General features: G+C 42.0%; 1 protein-coding gene across 5 annotated transcripts in view; it reads right to left on the bottom strand.

The window, feature by feature from the left end:
- Positions 1-236: 236 nt before the first annotated feature.
- The window catches only part of CDH20 (cadherin 20), a 206,646-nt gene continuing 179,107 nt past the window's right edge, over positions 237-27,775 (bottom strand). For 3 of the 5 annotated variants that reach the window (XM_023242055.2, XM_023242056.2, XM_003995232.6), the window contains 6 exons: positions 24,411-24,664; positions 17,956-18,092; positions 15,141-15,262; positions 10,494-10,611; positions 5,347-5,598; positions 237-881 (listed from right to left, as the gene is read on the bottom strand). In XM_023242055.2, the coding sequence (XP_023097823.1) occupies positions 376-881; positions 5,347-5,598; positions 10,494-10,611; positions 15,141-15,262; positions 17,956-18,092; positions 24,411-24,664 (1,389 nt within the window). In that variant the 3' untranslated portion in view covers positions 237-375. Of the gene's footprint in view, positions 882-1,513; positions 1,684-5,346; positions 5,599-8,483; positions 9,149-10,493; positions 10,612-15,140; positions 15,263-17,955; positions 18,093-24,410; positions 24,665-27,775 lie in introns of those variants that run through there. The other 2 variants (XM_023242057.2, XM_023242058.2) reach the window with 2 other exon arrangements.

The raw sequence follows: 27,775 nt of genomic DNA, 5'->3' as shown, positions 1-27,775 counted from the left end.
CACCTGTGTATGCAAGACCAGAAACTCTCAGCGGTGGCCAAGGGACCAAGGCCTTGGCGCGTGGCAGAGAAAAGCCAAGCTCGCCAGAACTTAACCTTGGGCTCCAAGCCCTGGCAGACAGTGTCACAAAAAATTGAAACGAAAAAAGGAAAAAGAAAAGAAAGGTAATTGGAGTTACTGCCCCCCTCTTCCTGTGTTTCCTTTTGATTACTTAACTTAAGGTAACCAAGTAAAGCTGATCCAGAGAGAGCTCTCTTCGCCGCTCACCCCCTTCTCGCTCTCCAGCACAGTATTGCTCGTGCGGTTGGCGGCGCCCACGGCGAGCGTCCGCCGAGAACGTCTGGGTTTGGACGCGCGCCTGCCTCCCGGCTTCCGTCACCACAGGGGCGCGGGCCCCTCCGACGCCCCGTAGAGCTCCGCCAGCTTCCGGAAGCGGGGCCCCCAGTCCGTCAGGAAGTCGAAGCTCTGCTCCGAGTCCGACGTGGCCGACTGCAGGGAGCTCAGCGACCCGGCCACGGAGCCGTCCCCCTCGAACATGTACGTCTGGAGGGAGTCGAAGGGCGGGGCCCACAGGTCCATGTCGGCCTCGTAGAGCTTGGCCAGCACGTAGCTGTGGACCGTGCTGCTCACGGCGCACGTCTGAGGCACGTAGCGGGAGAGGCTCTCGATCTCGGGCAGCATGTCCTGCCGCGTCTTGGGGGCGCCTCCCCCCTGCGCCTCCCGCGGGTTCCACATGGCCGCGATGTCGAAGGCCTCGGTGTCTTCCTCGCCGCCGCCCTCGTCGTCGTAGCGGACGATGTTCTCGTGGATGTTCTCCTCGTCGTCGATGATGTACGGCTGTTTCCGGTGCCTCCTCATGGACAAAATGAGCAGCACCAGCACTGCCGGAAACAAAGACGACAGGATATTTACCCGGGAGACCTGGCTGTGTGTGCCGTGGCTCGAAATATTCATGATCGACCACAGGTACCGGGAGAGTTCTTTGGGCTGTGAGCTCAGGGACCGCGTTTGGACACGTTAAACCACAGGGTCGGCCTCGTCCTCACCCGTTCTGTAGGGCAGGTTGTGTAGGCACACGAAGCCTTCTATTTTTTCCAAGCGGTCCACTTAGGGGAAGTTGTGTATGAAGTCTCGTTGCATTAGCTTTTTGCTTCGAAATTGTGTGGGGGTATGTGTCCAGCCAGACACCCAAAGTACAATCCCGTTAACTAAGCACAGAGCCTTGTGGCCCGCCATAGAACCTATGCCAGGGATCAGGACAGTATACATTTCTCAGATTATAACGGGGAAATCTTACTATGTAGGTGGAATACGGCCTTTTTTTTTTTTTTTTTAACATTAGTATCTAAATAGGATCCTGCTGTGTAAATATCATACACTAATACGTATGCATGTAGACATAGGCTAAGTGTGAATCCAAGTCTTAGTCTTTTTATACCTCTTTCAAAAAACAAGTATAAGTGACGGCTGTTTTCCAATAAACTCTGATTCTTCAGACAGCCTTCCATTAAGGCGGTGGTGGGGACTCTGGCTCCAGTGATGTTCGTGGAAGGGAGGGAATGAGCAGTGACATTTTATATAATTCATCATGTTCTCAAAGAAGCACCACGCTGTTAGATGTGCCCTTGCAGATTTGGAGAAAATTTTATCCCAACAAACGTATTTTTTTCCAGGATGTGTTCCCTGGGGTTTAAAGGGGAGAGAGAGAGAGAGAGAGATAATCCCATTGAACTGTTTATCTCTGTGACTGGAAATGTTTTCCAGGAAGTGTGTTGGGGTTTTAGCCGTAGAACTGCTATTGATTTTTTTTTTCCCCCTGATACGCTTTGTTGCAGCTCGTGAACAGTAACAGCTTGACAACATTGCAAAATAAAACTGCAGTTTACCAAGGGGGACAAAAGTGGAATTTGGTTGTATGCCCAGTAAGATTATGAACTGACAAAAAAATTCACAGTAACGATTTAAAAAATTTGAATGTAGGGGCGCCTGGGTGGCACAGTCGGTTGAGCGTCCGACTTCAGCCAGGTCACGATCTCGCGGTCCGTGGGTTCGAGCCCCGCGTCGGGCTCTGGGCTGATGGCTCAGAGCCTGGAGCCTGTTTCCGATTCTGTGTCTCCCTCTCTCTCTGCCCCTCCCCCGTTCATGCTCTGTCTCTCTCTGTCCCAAAAATAAAAATAAAAAAAAAAAAGTTGAAAAAAAAAATTTGAATGTAGAAGGTGCTTTCCGTAAATTGCATTTAATAACGTTCGTACCTAATATTTTCCCAAATAGCTTGGGTGACAGAATGCACACCCAGGAAACAATGATATATTCTCGTGTGTTTTCTGTGTGTGCCGGAATACAGCTCATGGACTACCGGATTGTGTGGTTTCAGAGAAGTGGACTAACAAGGCCCTAAACAAGTAGGGGCTTAAACTGGGTGTGGGAGGCTGGGGCGTGATCTGGATGGATGCAGGCTGGATAAATGGGATTCTGTGTGAACATGCTCTGTTTGTGGGGTTCAGTAAACGGTTACTAAACTCAAATATTGTTTTAGGCACTGTGCAAAGCAAAAGAGAAACAACACTGATGATTTTTGCTCTTAAAACTTGTAATCTAAGGAGGTTGTGGGCACTGATGGTTAATGCAAGTCAGGCAGTGATAAGGCCTATCAGAGGGTTCTAAGTGTTGCAAAGAGAACACGGAAGCAGGGCCAAGTAATTCTTCCTAGGGGACTGGAAAACCTTCACATAGATTACATTGGGATGCTAGTGTGGTAGTTTAGAAAATGCTAGGAAGCAAAATTAGAAAAGTCTTTGAATATCTTCTGGAAAGAATTCTGAAGATAGAGAATTAGGCAGCTTATAGACCTGTCCGTCTTGTATTTGTTGTATAGAAATCTTACATATATCTTACAAAATAAGGTAAAATATCTTATTTTTTAGGTGATCTGATTTAAATAACAAGCATTGGATAATGCCCTGAAAATCAGATTCTGGGAAACATGGTCCTATTCAACTGAAAGGCTCCCCGGACAGAAGAGAGTCCGTTCTAGGGGTGTTTTTTTTCTTTAAGTATTATAGGCACAGTCCAAAGGGCCTATGAGATTTTCTAGGAAGTAGATACATACCGGAGACATGAAAAAAAATCCTGTAAAGTCAAAATTATATTTAATTGTCCACAAAGTGTATTTTGTTGACAGATCCACTGCAATTGAATCTTACTCAGTTTTATGAATTATATTTAATGTAGGATGTGCATTCTTAGAAATAAGAGTGCCTAAAACTGTGAGGATTGTAAATAAAGTTGCATAGCTCTGCTCAGTTTAGCTCCTGAAAGCTGTCTATTTATTCTGTACAATTCAAAAGGTAACGCATAATGGGCTTGGGAAGCACAATATAAATTGCTCCTTGCACACCATTTCTAGCTTGAGAGCCTCTCTGTGCCAGTCTTTTGAAATCGGTCTTTCCGTAATGATGGCTTTTTCTACTCTTTGTGGACAAGGGTGAACTTATAATGCAGACATTTTCCAAACATAGAAGTAGGGACAGCCAATTTGGAAATTTCTCCTAGGAGCAAGTTCCTTCAAAGGCCTCTTGTAGTTTATCCTGTTCTGCACTCAAGGACTCCCAATGCCATCTTACGGACAATCAAGGAATTGCAGGAAGGTGTTATTTGTCAATGCAGACAGAGAGCAGAAACCAAACAGTTCTCTCTGATCCGGGGATCTGAGGACTTAGAAAGGTTAGTTATTTATATTACTTCTCCCTTCATATAGCACTGAACTAAAACAACACAGTCAAACCACATGTTGTATTTGTAAATGTTTTGTGAGAAGCATATTCCATAGACTGACCTAGAAATTCAAACAGGTGCTGATATTTTGCCGTAGAACCTTCTTTCTCTGGTCTGACTCAGTCTCGTGGTGTATAGGTAAACCTGGGATCAAGGGGTTATGTGGATTTCTGAATGTCTATTCTCACTTAAATCCGCAGGGCTGTGCTCTTTTTCCTCATAGAACGCTAGGAGTTCTTTCACGTTGAATAATATTACTCTCTTCTGTGTCTGCTTTTTTTCTAAGCAAAACGTGTGCAATGAAGTAATTCAATCAGAAGAGTTGGGATATATGTACAGATGCTTCTGTGGTTTCCAGAGTTAGTTTAGGTGTTTTGTTGTTTGTTTTTGAGTGTTGAGTTGAAAAAGAATTGCCCCGGTCGCCTGATACGCAAGGGAGGTGGGTAGCAGCCTCACTGTATGATTTGAGAGGAGGAATAAAGGGTTCTGTCTCGCTGGTGCTCTCCCACTAGCCTGTCATTGCATCTTTGTATTTCAGCAGCAGTGGCACACCGGCCCCGTGGGCCCTGTGTAGTCTCTGCTCCTCCTTAGATGGCCGCGGTGCCTCGGAGGGGTGCTAATGCCCCCAGAGAGCTTGTTCTCCCAGACGCCCATGGGGTTCACCCTGTCACTTCTTTCAGGTCTCCGCTCAAAGGTCTCCTTTACAGTGAGGCCCGCCCTGACCACCTTGTTTGAAGTTTATTTATTTTGAGAAGGAGAGAGAGAGAGAGAGAAAGCATGTGTGTGGGGGGGGGGGGGAGGAGCAGAGAGAGGGAGAGAGAGAATCCCCAGCAGGCTCTGTGCTGTCAGCGCAGAACGCCGTGTGGAACTCGAACCCATGAACCGGGAGATCCTGACCTGAGCTGAAATCAAGAGTCTGACGCTTAACAGACTGAGCCATCCAGGGGCCCCTGACCACCTTGTTTAAAATGACACCTACCCTTGTCTCCTGTCCCCTCAGGATACCCTGTCCCTCTTCTCTGTAACACCGCCTCCAGAAGTTGAGAAGGAACATTTAGGAGAAGAGCCTTTACAGCCCAGATACAGAGATACACAGTGTAGGGTTGGGCTGCATTTCGCTTCTGGCTCTGCCTCTGACAATTGGCCTTGGGCCCATCACTATCCTTTTGTGATTTAGCTCCTATTTATTTGAAATGAAGGGGTTAGAAGAGGGGTTTCTTGTATCCCGCCCCAAATTGTCATGTTGATTTTGTGGTGTCAAAATGAGCTTGCTTTGTTCTGAAGTAAGCTTTGTGAAGACAGACATGTGTGTTTTATCAATCCCAGCACATGGAAAGGTATCCTGGCCCAGAGTAGATGCCAGAGAAACAGATGTGCTTTGATCCGGCCAAAGAGGCCACGCGTTCCTTGAAGGAAGGGACTATCTTTGGTTTCTTTCTTTTTTCCCGGCCTCCCTCTGTCACCTTTTCACCAAGCCTGGTGTAGAAGACCGGGTCTGAACAGCTGTGTTAGAATGATGGCGAAATAGGCACTTGCGGGACCCCACAGAATAGAAGGGAGCCGCTTGCTCACCTAGGAGGACGAAGATGCAGGCCAGGATGGCGATGAGGGCGCCCCGGCTCAAACTGACCGGGAGCATGTAGGCCTCGGGGCTGCAGGACAGGACATGGCCGTCGTCGTCACAGCCGCACACCTGGATGGTCAGCGTGCCCGTGCTGCTCAGTACCGGCTGCCCGCTGTCTGCTATCAGGATGGGCAGGTAAAACACACTCTGCTCCTGCTGCCGGAAGCCAGACCTCCTGGTGAGAATCCGGGCAGTGTTATCTGAAGAAGACAGGGATTCCAGGATTGAAAAATGGGGAGAGGGATAGTGGGAGGAAAGAAGAAAATGGAAGAACCGACGAGTGAATTAACTTCTTGGGATGAGGAAAGCGAGAGCGCAGGGATGGGATGTGGGATGGGCAGCGAGGGACGGTCGCACATTTCCTGGAGGCATTTAGCTGCAGCCACTCCTGGTTTGTGTGGATCAGCATTTGAATTCAGACACATTGGATTTTTGCTTGCTTCTAGGCAAAACCCTGAGGCCTAGGAGAGAAACCCTTTTTGAGAGTCTGTTGTACCCTTTGTGACATAAAGTGCCCAGGGCGAACTGTTAGACTTCAGATCTAACTGAAATGTTCCTGTGAAAGCTTGATATAAACGAACAATCATTGGCCACTTGTGGTCCCTGTTTGTTCCCGCTCAGCAGGTTTCCAAGGCCACAGGGCTGCTTCGTGCCTCCAGGAAAAGAACGCTGACGAGCCTTCTTGGCTGTGGCAGATTGCTTATTTTTGCCATTTTGGCTGGAATTCACGTCTTCTATTTTCTTTTATGTCTCTTAAACGCAGTCACCACCTCCTCCTGTGCTTTCTGAAGAACCTGCTCATTTAGCAGAAGCTTACTTGAAATCCCCTAATCACATGATTGATACACCCTGTTATCTCCCCCCTTCTTGGTGGTCTGAGTTTATACAATATGAATGTGGTGAAAATTCGTACCTGGTCAGCAATATTAGTTTTTTTTCCTCCAGTTTTAAAGGGGATTAGCAAAATTATATGAGGTGTTTCCACAAAGGTGGTGTGTGTGAGTGTATTTATATTTATATTTGCCTAATGTAGTGTTTTGGGATCTTTTATTTTTTTAATCTGTGTTTTCACGTTTCCTCGAGTGGGTTTGCATCGTAAGTCATGTCTTTTTTTGCAAAGTTCAGATTATTTTCAGTAGAAGAAAAGTTTGAGAGGTGTGGTAGGACATGTAGGCAGTGACTCTCAAAGCTAATATCGACGTGGAGATGGTCCTCTGGATGTGTTTTACATTTCACCGGGAAGAGTCTAGAACTACACAAAAATTCTGAGAGCCTGACCAAAGTGAACATTATTAATACCAATATTTCTGGTTCTCTTTCCCTTCTTGGACATAATGAAGGATTATATTTTTCTACCCTCTTAAATTTTGGCACGTCTACAGGATTTGCTTTTTTTTTTTTTTTTTTTAAATGTTTATTTATTTTTGGAACAGAGAGAGACAGAGCATGAACAGGGGAGGGGCAGAGAGAGAGGGAGACACAGAATCCGAAATAGGCTCCAGGTTCTGAGCCATCAGCCCAGAGCCCGAAGCGGGGCTCGAACTCACGGACCGCGAGATCGTGACCTGGCCGAAGTCGGACGCCCAACCGACTGCGCCACCCAGGCGCCCCTACAGGATTTGCTTTTGATAACGATAAATGGGCGAAAGTGATTGCTGTCACTTCCAGGCAGAAGCATGTAGCAGGTGGTATGCGTGTCTCTGTGTTCTCTTGCCTTGGCGTGGCGTTATGCAAGAACGTTTAAGGTGGAGATCCAGGCAGCCTGGGACACCGAGCTACGTGGACAGCTGTCCTCGTTGCTCACACCCACGATCAGCCTCATGTGAGCAAGAAATTAACTTTAGTTGTGTTAAGCCATTGAAAGTTTGGTGTCATTTGTTGCTGCAGCATAGGCTAGCCTATTCTGATGAACACATTATCCTTCGTTAGCTCTTTCACTTCTTCCTTGCCTTGCCTTTTCATGGTAGCAGTTACGGTTTACTGAGTGCTCATGTGCAAATACTTAGTCTTTATACGCAGTATCTCATTTAATTTTCACATTTGATGAGATAGTGATAATCTGACCCTTTTACAGTGGATGGGTTAAGGCCTAGAGAGATTATATAATTTGTTCAAAGTTACTTAGTAGCAGAGCTGGGATTTGAACTCTGGTCTCTCTGACTCCACATAAACATTTCTTCTATTGTGCTGTGTAACTACTAATTTAGTTTAGTGATACTAACTCTAGAAAATTATCCAGCCAGTGGAAATCCCTTCCTGCCTTGGTACAGGCCCCTTTCCTCTTTTATTTCCTTCTCAGTGGAGGAATATAGCAACTCGTTGCCAACCTGAGGATTAATTAGTATCTCTGTCTACAGCCCCCCTACTTTTCTGTTTGTCCAGATTTTGTAGCTAAGTATTATTAATTCTTTTTCACAGTGTTAATTTTGTGTTTCCAGAAACCAAGTTTTTTTTCACACAGAATTCTGTTTTGTTTTTTATTTTTCAGTTTAATCAAGGCTAGGTTGTAAGACTTGTAGAAAGCTTGACCAGAGATGAATTTCATAAAAGTATTATATCATGCCTACTTACACAACATGTTTCTTGATCTTAGAATTATTTACAGTTAAATAAAAAAGATCAGAGCATTGTGTTGCTAAGTGTAGTCTTAGAAGGGGTCTGGCATATAGTAGCCACTTGCGAAGATTTTGTTGAACATGATAATTAGGGCTTTAGTAACCCATTTGGAGGCAATATTTGTTTCCAAGGTGACACAAAACATTTTTTTTTTCTGAAACCGTTCCCAAATTCTAGTTCTACTCTAAATGCTTACTTACTTTATTATTTTGTTTGCAACATAATTTATTGTCAAGTTGGCTGACATACAGTGTATACAGTGTGGTCTTGGTTTTGGGGCAGATTCCCATGATTCATCGCTTACATACAACACTTGGTGCTCATCCCAACAAGGGCCCTCCTCAATGCCCATCATCGATTTTTCCCTCTTCCCCCATCCCCCCATCAATTCTTAGTTTGTTCTCTGTATTTAAGAGTCTCTCATGGTTTACCTCCCTCTCCCTCTGTCTGTAACTATTTTTTCCCCTTCCCTTCCTCCATGGTCTTCTGTTAAGTTTCTCAAGTTCGACATATGAGTAAAAACATACGATTTCTGTCTTTCTCTGACTCCAGGAAAATACACTTCACACCAGTGAAATACACTTAGCCTACTCAGTTTCTAATCTTGGGCCGTTTGCTTTCTTATCTATCAAATGAGACAGTGAGAATCAGAGGGATTAGTAACTTCCTTGAAACCTTAGAAGATTATTAAAAATATCAAATAAAGCAAAGTATGGGAAAATACGTTTGAAACTGCAAATTGTTATACACACACAGTCCTCTTAATAATGCTTTGGGGATTAAAAAGGCACTACTTGAGGTAGTGCCTGTTGTGTTTATAAAAGGATATCATGTGTAGGGCACGAGAGTTGGAGTCCTGACAGCGGATCCACCAAATCAGATGTTCAATTTTTCATGAGCCTTAGTAAAAGGTACTCATGGGATAATTGTTATGAGGAAATTAAGAGTTCGTTCTTTCTATTGAAGATGTGCTGACTTTCATTTTGGAAAACCTTCCAAGTAATGAGTCATTTCTTTTATAGTCATCATGTTCCAGTAGCTTTTCTTTTTAAAGTATTGGCTCCATGAATTGGTGTCCAAAGTCATCTTTAAGAAAGTTGCAGCATTTTGCTGCATATTGTTTCCGTACTGAATCTGACAAATAGAGTGAAAGAACAGAGTGACATTTCACTGAAAATTTGGAGAAACAGTGTGATGTGTCATCCTCCCAACCCCAGGGTTTCCGCTGTAAAACCAGTCCTAAGGGGGCTAAAATCACTTTTTGTAGGAAGGATTTCCCTGTGAAGCAGATAAATGAATACTTCAAACTTTGATCCAATAAAAATGTTGGGATGTTTAATTGTAGTACTTCTGTTGTTATGATTTATATTACCCTTCCTTCCAGAATTGTTAGAGTGATTTTATGATAACATGTAGAAGGTTAAAGGAAAGACTTGGAGGAACATTTTCCACGTAAAAGAAAACAGGTTTAATAGTCTTAAGTTTTAATGGCAGAATATGATGGGGGGTGGAATTAATACTTTAAGTCTCAAATAATTGGTGTTTGAGACTAAGACCAGGCAGGCCTAGTCATGACTTTTTGTTACCCTTTGTTTAGATTGTTATACAGTGACAATTAATATTTTATAATTGGAATAAAAATGAGGCTAGTAGAGCCCAGAGAAGTGACGATCTCTCTCCGCAAGGTCAGACAGAAAGTAGCAGAGTTAGTAACTGAAGGAGTTCACTTGACAGTTTAAAAATTTTTTTTCTGATCTCCTTTGAAAATCATCTGGCTGGGGAACAGAAGCCCCTCCTTTTCCCACCTGTGCCCGATGAAGAATGTGCTAGGTTTACAAATTTCCTAGCTGATCAGAGTGCTTACTGGAAAAGAGGGGTCTAGAATTCCATTCCAGCTAAGTTGTAGTGGGGAATGGTTTCTAGAATAGGAAACCCCACCTGACTCTTTCTTTTTAAACCATTCTAAAGTAATAAAGTTGTTTCAGTGCTCAGACTACTCTTTGTGATCCTATATTTGTCCTTTGTTATCTTAGGCTTTGTCTCCCTTTTGTTCTGGGAGCTCTTTACTGTCATCCCCTTTGATGCTTGCCCAGACATGTTCCCTCAGGTTTCTCTCTTTGTCTAGTTCAATTTCTATCTTTCTCAGATTTCCCCCATAGTTATAGAACATACACACATGGCTGTTATCTGTGGGAAAGAAGGAAGGCTTTTGCCTGTGTGCCTGGCACAGTGTGTCACACAGAGGCAGCTCTCAAACATTTGTCAACTAACTGAAAGTTTCAGAATCAGCAGAGGACATTCTTTTTTTCTTTGATGTTTTGAAACAAAACTTTAAAAGACACTGCAAATGAGCATTAATGTCTTTGCTGCTGCTAAAGAGCAGGTGACCTTTGGCGTGACAATGTTTGCATGGTAGAGTAAACAGAAGTCTCCAGCCCAAGCTAGAAGAGCATTGGTGGCCACCTATCCACCTGGTTACCTTGGTTGTCCCGAATGGTGAAGTTGGGGTTGTTAGCAGCCTCGGGAGCCAAGCTGTAGTAGAAGTGCTGACCACTGTGTGGGTCGTCTAGGTCCACAGCACTCACTGTCTGGATCAGCTGAGGGGGTGACATGGAATCATGTGAGTCAGAGTCAGAAGAAAAATCGTCAGGACCCCATGAGATCCCAGGCCCTAAAATCCGATAGTGGGTTGTTTTACCTAATGAGAAAGGCATCCTGAAACTTACCTGGAAACTTTCCATGGCATCACACCACTCAAGATTGAATTTTGGTCTTTATTATTGGGCCTGAGTACATATTTGGCACATAGTGAATGTTACCTGAATACTTCAGGGGTTAGGCATCAGCATAACAAATTCTCACACCAACACCAGTGTTTTTAAGCAGTCTAAAGAGAAGACTGGATAAGAACACTGGGATGCCACAAGGCCCTGCTTGTTTCTGTTTTCCATTCTTCTACTTCACCTACTTAACCTCACCATTTGGGTTCATATTTCGGGGTCAAATTGCTATCTTTGAGAAGCCTCTATTGAAAAATGACCAATACCTAGAAGAGAAATAGACACGTCAACATCTACTGTGTCAGGTTAATGGAACACAGCTGGGAGGGGATGGGTCACAGGGCAGTTGCTTTTGGTTGGCTGGAAGGGGAGCTAGGAAACGTGGAGAGCGCAAGATCTCGGGTGGGATATGTGGAACAGACTGGCGTCAGAAGCAGGGTTTGGGGGTGAGGAGAACAAAAGAAGGGATGGCTTTCTTTTGAGCTCTTTGGCCTAAACTTTGCCTTTTCCATAGTGCTTTTCAAAGTAGTAGGTTGCTAGGAGGGTTATAAAGGCCATGGTAAAAAAGCTACTAAGAAAGCAGTGCAGAATATGCAATTGAAAAAGCATCAGGCCAACTGGGAGAGATACAGAAAAAGTGTTGAATGGATGGTCACCTTCCTATGTGTTTCCTCTACCAACCAATGCCACAGATACCTCCCACCCATCTTGGGCCTGAACCTGTAGACTTGACCTTCCTGCTGTTTAAAACGGGTTATGCTTCTCTGCCAGGGTAGAAACCAGAGCATCAAGGGTCAGTTGGCGGGCCCAGGTCGGCTTGCTTATTAGTCTATATTTCTTCCTCTGTAAATTAAGGGAGGTAATGCTACCCCTCAGTATACTGAAGGTTAAATAACAAGAGAGGGAGGCTCCCAGCTGGGGGCCTTCTGGTGGACACTGCGTTGTTCAGATTCCCCTTCAATGAAGGATTTGACGCCCCAGATTTGTCAGTCTCTTTGAGGATTGTCTCATTTGCTGAGAGTCACCTACCCACACTTACCACATCCTTCCAGGGAAGCCCATGGCAAATGACTGATGTAGTAGTGTAAAAGCCTGACCATCCCGTCTAAACTTGGGCAAACTAGTTCTAGAGCTCTTTGAAGTCATGCAAGCCTTGTAGTGGGTCTGCATCACAGCTGGACTTCTCATTTTGCCTAGTCCTGCAAAGTTGTCCTCTTCTACAGGCATTGGTCCCAAGGGCATTCCTTAATAAACATCTTATACCAGAACTCCACTTTTGGATATGCCTCCTGCAAACCCAACTGGCAGCGGGCCTCTTTTGAACCTAAAGGTTGAAGGAATGGAGTTGCATAAAGGAGAGAGGTTGATTGAGCACTGAGAGATGAACTTGCCCCATGGCATAGCCTAGTGTCAGTTCTGCTCACGTATGAGGGCCACACTACCACCCTATCCCTACTGAGACAAATCCTGTATTTTCCATCTTTCCCACAGTGCCAAACACATAAAGACAGAATCTCTCTCTCTCTCTCTTTTTTAACAAAACATACCTCTTACTGAATGTTATAAATGGTTGATTATATATAATTTGGCAAACATAGTTGGGTAAATCATTTCAGAATATCTGACCTGTGAAATCATAAATATATTGGTGAGATGAGGGCCCTGAGGTATAGGACTGGTCCATGATTGGACTTCTAAAGAATGAGTGAGCAAAGACACTGCCTTGCTGGGTTAGTTTCTGGAGGCTAAATTTCTTTGGTGGCAAATTTGGTTATCTGTAGCAGTTGGGAACATAGTGGCCTGCTCTCCTGCCCTCCACTATCCTGACGGGTCAGATTTCCTTCTCATCCCCACTTGCCATGCAATATTCTGCTTAGCTGGTTTCATTCTGCCTTTAGCCAGCATCAGGCATGTTGTCTGATTTCTTTGTGGGCCTCCTTCCTGGCTGCTTGCGAGGAGGAAAGCACATATCCCGCCTCGGCGGACACACAGCTGACGACTACCCGACGCCTCTAACACAAGAAGGCCTGGTTCTTTATACGCCAGACATGCCTACCGAGCTGTGTGCTTTTGAAAAATCTTCAAAACATGTCCCAGAGCCAAAATCAAGGGGTAGGACTTTCAGTGTCTTGGGCTAAAGATGATAAATATGACAGACTTGTGGCTCATGACCTGAACTTGAAGTCACAACTAAATTGGGTTTCAAAGGACTAACAGGCCATTAAAAGATGTATTTAGAAATGTAGAAATGGGAGATATATGTGTGTGCTCCAAAAATAAGAGAGGTAGTTGAAGTGCTATTGAGCTGTCAGAATACAACTTCTATTCTGAAGACCTTTAAGAAAGTCAGTACATCATTTCCTGGGGGAGAAGAGGTTAATTTGCTGTGCTGCTAGTCATGTTCTTTGTAATAGAGATTAGTAATTAGCTTTGTTGTGTATTATACATTTGTCATGGTAAAATTTTAGACAATACAATTTTATATATTATACTTCATAGGCTATATATGAAATTTTTATATTATAATATAAAAGAAATTATTAAAATCAAGGTCCAGACCTTCTCACTCAAAACTCAATTACCACAGCACAGTAACTTGCTGTTTTTGTATCCTGCCTCCACCAGTCTTTGTTCACATGTAGTCATAACTTTATATAACTGCCAGCGAGCGAGCGTATACAGGTAGTTTTGATACTTTCTCTCTTTACTTATAATAACACAGATCATTTGTTACACTGTAAAGTCAGCATTGTAACTTTTATTAGCTGTGTAATGTTTCAAGTCTTCCTAGAAATTCAATATATGTGGAAGTAAAATTATCCTAGACTTGTTGAAAAAAATTTTTAGGAGTGCTATAGACCATTACACTGAGTTTTAAGAAACAATGGATGAGATGATTTAGATCAGAATCATTATAGGGCATTTTTTTTCCCTGTGGAGAATGTGAATCACTTTTGAGTGAGAATGGTGGAGACGTGTGGACTCAATCTTTGGTGAGTACGGACGCCGATAGCAGTTTTGGTTGTACACACTCGTCAGTTTGTGCAGCAAGGTGCCACTTTCCAGGTGTAGAAGTGAAAGCAAAGTCTGCATTTCAGCCAGAAGACCTGAAGTACCAAAGCATGAGTCCTTGCCTTGTAGATATGTGCTTCATAGACTCATAAGTTTCATATTAAAACTATACTGACCCATTTGCCTCACCACCAGAACCCGCAGGACCATAGAATATACTTTGGAAGAAGAAATTAGGACTATTAGGGGGTCTGCTGGGTTATAGGTAGACAAGAAAGCATCTTACGGAAGCAGGGACATGGCCTGTGCTCTGAGGTACAGAAGGGTGGGCACAGGGTGGGCAGTAGCCCATTGCACGCATGACTACATGGCTACTCCAAGCAGAGTTCTGGATGTTTCTCAGTTACACCACTTAGAATTTGATCGACCAAATTATTCATTTACATTTAAAAGCATATTTTAAAAGAAGGTACAAATATGTCTCTACAGATTATAGAACTATGGCTGTCTCAAATTGGTAGAAACTTGTTCCTTCAGGTTCCTTTCCTCTCAAAATTTATGTGACATGAACATTAAGAAAATGGTGTTTTAATTGAGGGAGGAGAGAGAGTGTAGGTATTCTAGGTAACAAAGCATTCTGAGAATAGGGCAGGCAGTCCCCCAACAAGGTGCCCGTTGTCAGAAGTTAAGAAAGGGAGATGGAAAGATATAAAAATAAACCTTCCCTACTGCAGATATTTTCAGCTGTTAGTGCTCAACTGAGGAAAAGAGGACTCTTCTGGTCTTCATGGTCCCTCGCTCCCAGGACCCAGAGCACATGTTCCTGTAGTCGGTACTATACTGTTGAGTCACAAGATGGGTAGATAAGTTCAGGCCAGCCTGTGAATCAGGCTACCATCAAAGCATTGTTTAGGTCATAAAATGCATTGGGGGCTCCACATGCTTTTCCTAACAGACTGGTGCGGCATGATGCACAGAAGTTGGGGACTCTTGTAAACTGCTAGTTTCTGGAGTCTCAATTTCTTTGAGGGCACATTTGGTTATCTGTAATGGTTCTTTTTTTTTAAAAATTTTTTTAACATTTATTTTTGAGACAGAGACAGAGCATGAACAGGGGAGGGGCAGAGAGAGAGGAAGACACAGAATCTGAAACAGGCTCCAGGCTCTGAGCAGTCAGCACAGAGCCCGACGCGGGGCTCAAACCCACATACCGTGAGATCATGACCTGAGCCGAAGTCGGACGCTTAACCGACCGAGCCACCCAGGCGCCCCAGTAATGGTTCTTTTTATTTGTTGGAGGTTAACCAACATACACACCACACAGACTGCCTTACCTGCCCTGCTTTGGCATTTTCACATACAAAAGCTTCATAGAATCTGGGGAATTCTGGAGCATTGTCATTCACATCTAAGACTTTGATTGTGACGGAAACACTTCCAACCTGGGAAGGGTTGTCTAAAGAGAACACAAAGAAGACCAAAGGTGAGGGGTCAGCAGTCCAAGAAGGTGGCTCTTTGCTGGAATAGGTTTTCACCTTGTCAGTCCGTCTTTTTAAAGGAATGAGTAAAGAACGTGAAGATGGCAAGATAAATGCAGGGTGTGTGTGCTGCCTAGTAAGAGTGCGGTCAGAACGTAGGCGCCTGGGCAAACAAGGGGTGTGTCTGAGAGAGCGTGTGACGTCAGGAGGTTGAGGAGAAGAGTCTGACTCCGAGGGGGTGGCGGGTATGTAAAACGCATCTTAAAAAGAGGCTCACGCTTCAGGTTCTGGAGTTAAAGACAGGTGAGTTCTGTATTCTGGGCTTGAAAACAGCCCATTTCTAATTGGATGTATACTCTGTGGCATTCTTGGCTTGATTCCTGTGGAGTAATCAGTTCCTATGGAATAATCATCGAATTATATTTCAGAAGGTTTCAAGCTATTCGCAGGAGTCCAGATAACACTGCACATTTATTTCTGCTTAGGGACTAAGGAGATATTACAGGATCAAACACACACCGAATCTGTATCTTTAGCCGGGGCAGGAGAAGTTACTCACAATCACTCACGGGGGAGTGTGTCTTTTTGGCCTGTCTTTTGCTTGGCAGTGGCACACAAGGACAATTTCACAGCCCCAGGAATGTCCCTGCTGTCCTTTTTTGTTTTGGCCACATCCCAGGAAGACAAAATAGAAATTATAAGACACATAAATTATTCTTCCTAAATAATTTTATGAAATCTCAGAATGCCTTATTCTTTTTTTTCCTTTCTTTCCCCCAAATACCTATGCTCTGCTATATTTTCCCCTTAAATATTTCTGTTGCCTATTTACCAAAAGTGCTGACATACTTAAATTTTTTTCCATTATAACCATGGTACTTGTTTATAGAAGGAATCATGAAAATACAAAAAAAAAAAATCAGGGTAGATATGATCTACAACCCCACCACCGGCTGTATCCATTATATATGTAATGTTACATATGTGTCTGAAAGTATGGAAACATACACACACATGCATAGACTGCAATTAAGCAAAATTAAAAAGTTGAATTTAGAACTTTCAGGGAAGTATTATCCTGTGTCATTGAAATATGCTTTGAAGACATGTATATTAATATCTGCTGATAATCTCATTTTACTATGTGGTTATAACAATTTACTTAGACTAGTATTATTAGACTTTTAGGTATTTCCCACTTTCCCCCCTATGTTAAAATAACACTGCGGTAGACATTTGGTGCATGGGTTTTTGTTGGTATCTATGATTATTTCTTTAAGAGGGTTATTATAAGTAGAATTCTTGAGGAAAAAGACTGTGAATATTTTTGATAATCTTAATTCGAAGCGTAACTGCCCATTTGCCTCTCTGAATGGCTGTACATAATTCTGCCAGTACCTCAGGGTCTGCATTTCCCTGAACTTTTACCATCACCAAGATGTTAATCTAGTTTTTAGTAGTTTTCCATTTTTACACTTATGTTCATAAATCTGCCTTTTATTACTTTCTTTAATGTTTATTTTTGAGAGTGAGCGAGCATGAGTGGGGGAAGGGGAGAGAGAGCATGAGAGAGAGAATCCCAAGCGGGCTCTGTGCTGTTAGCGCAGAGCCTGATACAGGAATCGAACTCATGAACTGTGAGATCATGACCTGAGCCAAGATCAAGAGTCAGATGCCTAACTGACTGAGCCACTCAGGCGCCCCATAAATCTGCCTTTTAGTGCAAGTTGTCTCAAATCTTTGTATCCATGTTTGTGTGTATGTATGTGCATAGTAAGGGTGATATGTTATAAATGCTGCCTTTCATCCAGTAATAATATTTTATACTTAAGGACAGCAACCCCCTTCCCCCCCTACCCATGTGCCGCTCTTGCATGTGGATTATTTTGAGCTGAAGGACTTGAAGCCCTGTGGGTTCAAAACAGACTTTTGTCCCTCCCTTAACCCACAGAGAAGAATCTAAATTGGGAACTTTTCCCAGAATAAGGGTTATCAACAGATTTTATTTGAGTGACCCATCAGGCTAGCCTCTGATTACTAAACATTTGCTCTTCTTATAGTCCTGTAAAGTGCATTCCTTTCCTTTGAAATTCCAAACTCCTACCCCCTTCTCTGTAGTTCAGAATGACAGGTATAGTTCATTGTGCCTGTCTTTGGAATTTTTATGTCTGTGTGGATTCCCTGTATATACACCTGTTAAATTAGATTTTCTCTTGTTAATCTGTCTCATGTCAATTTGATTCTTAGTCCAGCTGTAAGGACCGTTGAAGGGGACAGAAATTCTTGCCCCCGACCATACTATTTGTGTGCATTCCAGTCTTATTAAGGATTCAAAGCCTTTTAGGTTTCTCAGGAATTGTCCCTTTCTCCATATAGAAGTCTAGCTCCTTGATTTAAGGATGCTATTTTTGGTATTGCTTTTGTGTAGTGTCTTGCTTTTTATTTTTTATTTTTTATTTATTTAGTTTTTAATCTCTAGCACAGGACTAGGTATATCGGAGATACTCAGTAAGTATTTGAACTAAATGCATTCACTTACTTGTATAAACCATAATTTCCGTCTCTTCCCATAAAGAATGTGATGCTTGTTCCAACAAGCTCTAGAAATGTCTACATTCTACAATGCTTATATTTTGTCACATTATGGAGATCAATTTATTGTGTTACTTACTCATTTCCATAGCAAGGACAGTGATATTATGCCAAGAAAACTCCTCCCGATCAAGGGGTCTTGCAGTCATTAGGGCACCTGTTGTAATGTCAACGTAGAAGAATCTTCCAGGGTCACTGCTTCTGTCAATGGAATATCTGCAAAAACACAGATGAAATACGTTGCTTTATTTGGATAAATATACTACAGCATATTTCATGAGAGAACTGAGTGCATACTGTGTGAAACATGGTGCAACGAGTTCTGAGTTATGGACACTTGGAAGACTGCATTTGCTGTTTTTATCATGTCCAGATACAATCCCCCACCAACACCCCCCCCCCAAAAAAAAACCCATAAAAAACCAACAACAGAGTATTACTGCTTGAATTTTCTCATTCATAAGTTGAAATAAAACAGGGTACCAAGGCTTAGGGCAGTTTTAAGCCAATTAAAGATCCATTTCAGCTTTTTAAATCTTAATACTGCCCTAAGGCTTTTGGGACATTCTGAGTATCAATCTCTGCATGTCTTTGTTCAAAATGAATTTTATTTATTTAAGTTTTTGAAATGCTAGATTGGAACTGGAAAAGTTATAGTGTTTCCAGTCCCTATAATTAGTATCACCTATCGAGAAGGAAGGATTTTGCATTAGGTCCTTTGTAAACATGCTAATGACTGATCTGCTGACATACACAGTGATAGTATTTAATAGCTAGGAGAGCCCTTATTCATGCAGTATTTTTAGTAGGGCGAACGAGGTTTGACTAGGTTGCATCATGTAAATAAACTTGGAATTTATGAATTTATGGGGCATAACTTGTTAGAAGATATCATGTGAGTTATATAATTAATGGTATATACAAAGCAGATGTTCCATAACCCAAATGGCTCCATTCTTGTTCAGGCAGTGCACTTCATTGCTTTTATCTTTCATGTTCAGTGTGGACCAAAATTCATCCTTACACAGGAAAAGAAGGATATTTACCTGACGGTTTCAGACCTCTCTAAGGACAGAATGCTTGCCTCATAGTTTGCTATTGTCTGTATCCTTTGAATTATTATTTACCTGGTTACTCCATAATTCCTGTTGAACCTGATTTGGCAGTCTGACCCTTTGTGTTCTTTCACGTGGTCCCTATTTTGGGAGATTCAGTTAGTGTGGAGGGAGACTCAGACATCTGTATGTTTAAAACCCTCCATAATATGTCGCCATGATTGAGAACCATTCTTGAGAATCTGTGTAGTCCTTGGTAATGGTGAGTAATTATAATAGCTGCCATTTATGGAATGCCAGATATTTTATAGCTTCTTTTAAAATTCTTATAAAATCTCTAGGAGGTAGGTATTCTCTCAATTAGCAGAAAAGAAAACTAAGAGAAGTTAAGTCACTTTCATACAGTTAAACAGCTAATAATTTGAAAAGGTAGCACATATATGTTTATATATGTACATATAAAACTACTGTAATATATTGGGTTCAGAATTCTATTTAGAGTTCTCAGCGATTACAGTGTATATCTTAAAGTTGTGGAAACTGGGGAACTGCCATTTTGATGGGAGTGATAAGTTTCTCTAGTGCATTGTTTTTCAGACTAGCGTTGAAAGAAAATGAAATAGAACATATGCATGCCAGACTGCTATGAGGGTAAATATTGATGGTAAAACTGTTTCACATATGTACAAGGGTGTAGATATGTATATATGCACACACACATACACATGTATGTATGTATTATGTCATGTATATGTATTATTTGGTAAAATGTTTTCTTCCAAAGACGTATTTTTTTTCTGTAGGAATTCAGAATGGCTGCTCAGAGATTATGAATTAAAGGGAAAGGTGACCACTAAGGGCTGGAGAAGTTGGAATCATTTCAGTTATAATTCTCCAAGAGTTGGGAAATTTAAGGAAGTACATTAATGCCTTTCTCTGCTTCTGACCCTATTTAATGAACACTTACTGTAGCCAGGCACTGCTTTATACACCTTACATATATTGGCTCATTTAATACTTACAGTATCCGTAAGAGGTAGGTACAGTGTCTTGATTTTATAGGTAGGGAAACTGAGGCTTGGATTGGTCAAGTCACTTGCTCAAGATTGAAATCAAACCTGGGCAGTTTGGTTTCCGGTTCCTGCTAACCACCACACCATTCCGCCTTACTGCACATGGAACGTAGGAAATTCTTTAAGGGAACACGGCCTTCTCTCTTCGTGAAGACAGATTAAGCCATGATAGCAAACTATTGACTTCTTAATAAAGAACAACAATGCCTAAAAATTTCACTTAAAATTAATTGGAGCGTTTCTTTTCTAGGTGTAATTAGTGATGTAGTTTTAAAGTTCACTATTTTAAGAGTTGAATTTGTCTTTGGAAAAAAGTACTGGTTGGCTCATGACAGTCTTTTCTTCAGTCAGCCATTCAGCCCACAGAGCCATAACCCTGGTGGCGGCTCTCCAAGCGGTAGGCACAGTGCCGAGGCAGCCCCCGGCCTCTATGATGCGCCAGCTTTCTACACTCAGACCTACAGCGCCACAGCAAATGTCACAGACAGTGTAGGAGATGGAGCGATAGAAGTAACTGACAGAACCCTGACGGTACTACTGCCTGGTGACACACTGAGCAGAAGCACCGCAAGCTCGCCTCAGAGAAGCCTCCCTCAGCAGGTGGAACCCCCCTCCGATTTCCCAAAGCAGAAGCTACTGAATTGCGGCAGCAGTAGCATTCCCTGCTCTGGATGGGACGCTGGGCCAGTTTTCAGGAGGCAGGAGAACAAATTAAAGGTGTCGGTACAGATGGAAAATGGGGACATTGGGACACACTAGTGAATTATGTAGGTGGTTTTCCTTTCTCTAACCGTAATATTCTCACCTATTATGGGCAGAATAGGCATAATATACACAGACAAAACAGCCTTCAGTGAACAATAACTAGTGTTTGTTGGGCTCCCTGCTTAATGGCTTGGCTGAGGGCACACTCGGAATTTGGGAGCGATTTGAAGGTAGGGCGTCAATGGGCAGGCTTGCTAAATCCACACACACACACACACACACACACACAGCCTGCCCCCCCCCCCCCCCCCGTAGGAGAGGACAGGAGAGCAGGCTGTTTCCATACCAGCAGAAGTCTATTTCAGTTGCCAAATGGTTCAGTTTCCTGTTTGCCAGAAGTGCCTGTAGCATTTATTAAAAAATTTAGGAGATCCTAAATTGTTTAGGAGATACTAAACATTATGTTTTTCATGTATATGTAACTAAATATTGAGATTTAGTTTTGGGATTTACTAGTAAATCACGACCAGTTTATATGCCTGAACGTGCCATAGACTTTCTAGAAAGGAGATTATAAAAGTCCTAACAATCTTTTTAAAAAATTAAATGGCCTTTTATCTATAACATTTTAACTTCAGGTGATATATTGATTTTAGGGCAATTTAATATGTGTTTTCTTTTTAGGAATATAAATCTCATTAATTTTAATAAAAATGTAGAAGATGAATTAGCCAAGGTGCATATAACATGCAAATTATTTTAAAAGAAAATAACTTCTATAGGAAAAAATAAGGATAAAATGAACAATTTGGGGAAAGATAACAGGACAGTAATTTCCAAGTGGGTTTATTAAATTGTCTCCAGAGATTTGATTTTAAGTGTTTTTTCGTCTGAGAATCCAGGACCCCTGATGTTCTACTTGAGTTTAGGGACCATTCTTTACTGCTGTGAGGCTGTACAAAGAGTCAGGGACCCTAAAGCTAGCAATATGAATTCTCCTTTGCACCCAAAATGCAGAGGGAGAATTACCCCCAGTTCTGATAAGTGGAATCCCTTGCCCCCTCTGCCTGAATGCTTATCTGTTGTCTCCAGGCCTGTGGCCGTCAGGCTGTTCTTGCCAGTTTCTCTCTCAGGACCTAGAGTGCTGCCCCAGAATACGCCCAGTGAACCCTGCTCTCTGCCTCTGGCCTATTCATTCACTCGTGGATTCCTCCTGACTGGGATCTATTGGAATAGAAAGCCTCTCCATTATCTACCTTCCTGATGCTGACCCACTGATGGTTTTCTTTTTCTTTTTCTTTTCTTTTTTTTTTTTAACGTTTATTTATTATTGAGAGACAGAGAGAGACAGAGCATGAGCAGAGGAGGGGCAGAGAGCGAAGGAGACACAGAATTTGAAACAGGCTCCAGGCTCTGAGCTGTTAGCACAGAGCCTGACGCGGGGCTTGAACCCACAAACCGCGAGATCATGACCTGAGCCGAAGTCGGATGCTTAACCGACTGAGCCACACAGGCACCCCTACTGATGGTTTTCAAAGGCCAGTCATCTGAAGCAGCATTTTCTGTTAGCCAGACAGGGTTTCTTAATTGTGTATGCCTCACTGCTCCATGGCAGTAGTGGATGTAGGCCTGTTGGTATCTTGCTTTCATTCTACATATGTCTTAAGATCATGACTTCAGTCTTGAATACTGCACGTACACTCTAGGGTGTGTGTTTTCTGACTCCATTCAGTCCCTTTTGCTTGTCATTTAGCAGTGTGACTTGTCTAACAGTCAAATTTCCAGTGCTAACCATGTGGAAGTCCAGAGTTAGAATCCAAAAAGAAGATGCAGAAGTATCCACTGGGTCTTCTGATGGACTATTTTAGAAATGGGCTCTGATATTTTCAAGCTTGTGTTTCTTTTACTTCTCCCTTCCCCCCATAAAGTTTTATTCTCTGAAGCTTTCCTCACAGTATCTTCCCTAACATGAGTAGGTTAACTAATTGATTAGAAGATACATATATTATATCTATGATATATTATTTTATCTCTAATATATGATAGATATAATATATATGTGTGTATTCTTGCCTTCTGAAAATAGGAATTTACAGAATTTGTTTCATTTATGTTATGGTTATTATGTATCATTTCTGTTGGGGATAATATAGTTTCACTAACTTTTTCCTTCCTATCATACATTTAAAAAGTTTAAGGTTGAAATATCACTTCTATAAAGTTGGTATAATTTATACTAGAAAGATTAGTTGGCTTCTAACAATCAGAGATCAGAATTCAAGCAAAATCATTTTAGCCATTTCTGTAATGCCTGAAAATGTGAAATGTTTACTAATTGGTTAGACGAAGCAGATTTCCCCCACTATAGTTATTCTCAGGAGAGAACTGTCCTCGTTGAACTGAAAAAGCACATTTTAAATACAAAATAGCACTAGGTGAAGGAAGTACCCATGATAGAAAAGGCATTTGATAAATTGGGTGCATTTAAAATGTGTTGTCTGCGTGCACCAAAGCCCCAGATCCGTTTTACCATGTGGCTTCCACAATGAATGTGACAGATGGCCTCAAACAGCCTTGGAATCCTGATCTTTTGTGTTGAGCTTCAGAGGCTTGGCAGTTGCTCTGGAAGGTTGAGGTGTCAACCTGTCCACCAGCTGTTTGTACTTTGGTTCCAGAATTGATGGGAGGAAATGGCCATGGCTATAGGAGCCGCTCTCCTCTGCCCCTTGATGGGGAAGCATCTTGATTGGAATCTTTAAGTTCAGAACACACTTTGGAGAGACTGATCTGAAGGCTTGAAATAGAAAGCCCTGTCTGGCCACTCTACATGGGATTGAAGCCTTGGACAGGAGTAGTTTCTATGTTTTTTCTATAGTGTGTGGAAATATATATAGTATACTTTTTTTCTAATCTTTTTAAAGTAGAAAAATGTTCCTAAAAATTGAAAGAGTGTGCGATGATCACTTTTGTATTCCTCACTAAGATTTGACAATTAAAGAACTGTTTTTTAATGTTTATTTTTGAGAGAGAGAGAGAGAGAGAGAGAGAGAGAGAGAGAATGAGCAGGGAGGGCAAAGAGAGAGCGAGACACAGAATCTGAAACAGGCCCTAGGCTCTGAGTTGTCTGCATAGAGCCTGATGTGGGGCTCAAACTCACGAGCTGTGGGATTATGACCTGAGCTGAAGTCAGATCTTCACCAACTGAGCCACTCAGGTGCCCTAAGATTTGACAGGTTTTTTTTTTTTTTTTTTTTAATGTTTTGGTAATCTCTGTGTCTGTCTGTGCTTTATGTGATTTGGTAGTTCTCACTGAGGATGCTTTTGACCTCCCCACCCCTTCCTCCTGGGACATTGGTAAACGTGGGGACATTTTAGGTTGTTGCAACTCAGGGGTGCTACTGGCATTTAGTGGGTAGAGGCCAGAGATGTTGCTAAACATTGTACCATGCACAGAACAGCCCATGACAACAAAGAATCCATCTCAAAATGTCACTAGGGCCATGATTGAAAACTAAGGTGTGTGTGTGTGCGTACACGTGTGCTTTTTGCTAAACCAATTGACAGTGAGTTGCCAACATAATACTTCTAAATAACGTGAAAAGGCCGTGTTATTTAAACAGGAAGAACTAAGGAGAGTCTTCAGAAGAAGCAAAGGGAAAAAATGCTAGAAAATGTAGGAAAGGTGAAATCTGTGGAAAAACCTGATTGAGTTGTTGGTCACATCTGGGTCCTTGGCAGAAATGATCTGTATGGTTGTTCCAATTGCCACATCCTCAGGAACCTCCACAAAATAAAAGCCAGGTTCAAATATGGGGGGCTCATCCACATCTTCCACACTGATGTGCACTGTTGTTGTGTCCTGAAATGGGCCTAGGTTCAGAAAACGCATCTCTAGGTGAGGATTGGCTCCTTCCACTTTCAAGGTGTAACTTTTCTTGCTTTCAAAACTCAGGGGCTGAAAAGTAACAGTAACAGGAAAATTGATTAGCCGTGAGCATGTATGTCAAGGTTCTAAAGGATGGCCAAGATTGACGGCTAGGGGTGGGTTTCCATCTTCATTAAAATGGTGGGAAAGAGGCAAAGGGAAAAACAAGGGAATTTTTCCTTTGGTTTGTATTTCTTGGTCTTAAGGTCCTTTTCCACAAATCGGGTAAAGAAGGTAAGGAAGATGCTAGACACCTCAGAGAGTGAAGGCAGCCAGTGTCCTGATCAGGACATCGACTGTACTCTGGGCAGGCTCAACTTTAATGTGCCTCCTCTTTAATCAGCCTAGTTACCTTATCTTTAGAGATACTCCTTTGTCTGAAAAGATGTGATAATTAAGAGAGATTTTGAGGCCAGTTTCAGAATATACATATAACTGAGGCCTAAGTCTTTTCCATTGTCTTCTTAAAAAAATTCTTAAGTACAGAGGCAATAGTGAATTCTACCCCCAAGGAACTACCATAGGCACCTTACAAGGGTTCTCGGAGCACTGTGTTAGATCAGTGTTTGTGTATTAAGTTTACCATAGCTGTTGTGTAAAAATCTCTTTTAAGAGCCTAATCCGGGGCCTCCTTTTACAGTTGGAGAGACTGAGACACAGGAAGCTCAGAATACTGGGCTAAGCAGACATGGTTACGTAGTGTCAGAGTAGAAATGCTGGTCTAGATTGTTTTTGAATGTTTATTTATTTTTGAGAGAGAGAGACAGAGCACAAGTGGGGTGGGGCAGAGAGGGTGAGGGAGACACATAATCCGAAGCAGGTTCCAGGCTTTGAGCTGTCAGCACAGGGCCTGATGCGAGGCTCGAACTCATGAACCGTGAGATCATGACCTGAGATAAAGTTGGATACTTAACACACTGAGCCACCCAGGTGCCCTGCTGGTCTAGATTTTTAAATTCCTCATTCAGAGGCCATCCACAAAACTTTAACTTCGTCTGGTAACATTCCATGTCATAATTTTTTTGATGGTTCCTTTTTTTTTAAATCTATTTTTTTTAAATCTATTCATATCATAAGAATATTTTCTGTCAAAAAAAATACAACATTTTAGGGTAGAAAGTGAACTTGAATGGTATCCCTTAAGAACGATCCATTTATTTTTACGTTAAAAAAAAGAATGACCCATTTATTTTTTTTTTAAAAATATCAAAATGTTTTGAGCAACAGTTACCTCAAAACATCACCAATAATAAAAAAAAAATCATGGCAAGTCCAACCTTTAAAATAATTACAGTGGGTAGCGAAGCAGTAACTAGAGCTTAAAAGTCACCTGTCCACTTGGCAGTGACTTAAATTTTTCTAACTAAATATTCACTGGCACTTTTTTTCATAAAATATGCTGCATGTCAGCACATTTGATGTTAGAAGGAGGCATGTGTCCATTTAATTAAGTGCTTAGCTTTTGAGAAACAGCAGAAGTGGCTTTAATTAAATTGGGTATTTTCAAATTCTAACAACACATTGTTTTGTTGTTGTTCCCTTACTACTTGTTTTGCATTTCCTTACAACGTACATTGTATTCCTTGTGTCCTGCTGTCAGCCATTCCCATTTAAAACCAGGCACCATTTCCACCAGCTTGCCTGTTTCCTTAGTTCTTAGTCAAAAGGCGAGGCTTCAGGGGTGCCTGGCTGGCTCAGTCAGTAGAGCATGCAACTCTTAATCTTGGGGTTTTGAGTTGGAGCCCCATGTTGGGTTTAGAGATAACTTAGTGAATAAGTAAATAAATAAAATGGTTTTAAACAAGGCAAAGTTTTATTAACAGGGAAATCTACCACTCAGATTATATGATAGGAAGGAGTAGTTTTACTTGAAGGAATAGTTTTACCAATTATTGATTTGTGTATTTAAAGTTTATTGATTTATCTTGAGAGGTACAGGGACAGCGTGACTGGGGCAGGGGCAGAGAGAGAGACCAAAAACCCCAAGCAGGCTGTGCACTGTCAGTGCAGAGCCCAACAAGGGGCTTGAATACACGGAAGTGTGTGATCATGACCTAAGCCAGATGCTTAACTCACTGAGCCTCCCAAGTGCCCTACGAATTCATTTTATTTATACTTACTCTCAAAATTTAGATATTCATCTTTTCCTGTTAGATTACATTATGTTCTCTTAGAATTGCTTATTGGTAACCCAACGTAGGCACTGTTGTGTATGGTATGTTTGAGCTAGGTAAAGTTTGTTTTCCTTAATTTTAAGTCATTTTGTAATTTGGTATAAATTTGTATTATTATTTTTTTAATGTTTATTTTTGACAGAGAGACAGCGTGAGCGGGAGAAGGGCAGAGAGGGAGACAAGAGAATCCAAAACAGGCTCCAGGCTCCAAGCTGGCTGCACAGAGCCCAATGCAGGGCTCGAGCTCACAAACTGTGAGATCATGACCTGAGCTGAAGTTGGATGCTCAATTGACCGAGCCACTCAGGCACCCCATTTTGTATTTTCTTTTTAATTAAGGTCTAATTTATATACATTCAAATTCGTCTTTTTTTAGTATGAAGTTTTGTAAGTTTTAACACATAGTTATCTTTCCACCGTGATAAGATATGGAACAGTTCCATCACTGTCATTACTCCACCATTGCTCCTTGTCCAGTGGCTCCTTTGTGGTCAGTCCTTCCTACTGGCAACCACTGATCTATGTTCTGTCTCTATTATAAGAACGTAGTAGGGGCACCTGGGTGGTTGAGCATCCAACTTTGGCTCACGTCATGACCTTGTGGTTTACGAGTTCAAGCCCCGGGTCGGGCTCTGTGCTGTCAGCTCAGAGCCTGGAGCCTGCTTCAGATTGTGTCTCCCTCTCTCTCTGCCCCTCCCCCACTCACCATCTGTCTCTCTGTCTCTCACTCTCTCTCAAAAATAAAAATTAAAAAAAACATAAAAATTAAAAAAATGTATAAATGGAGCTGTTCAGGAAATACTTTTTTGAATCTGTTCTTTCACTAGGCATGATGCGTTTGAAATTCATCCATGTTATTTTGTGAATGAATAGTCTGTCCCTTTTTATTACTATTTACTGTATGGATATGGGTGTGGCAGTTTATTTCTCTCTTCTCTACTCGAGGTACATTTGGGTTGTTTCCAGT

The sequence above is a fragment of the Felis catus genome, chromosome D3 (assembly GCF_018350175.1).
Source record: "Felis catus isolate Fca126 chromosome D3, F.catus_Fca126_mat1.0, whole genome shotgun sequence".
NCBI lineage: Eukaryota > Metazoa > Chordata > Mammalia > Carnivora > Felidae > Felis > Felis catus.
Note: the sequence above shows the minus strand (reverse complement) of the source record. Positions and strands in the feature narration are given on the sequence as shown.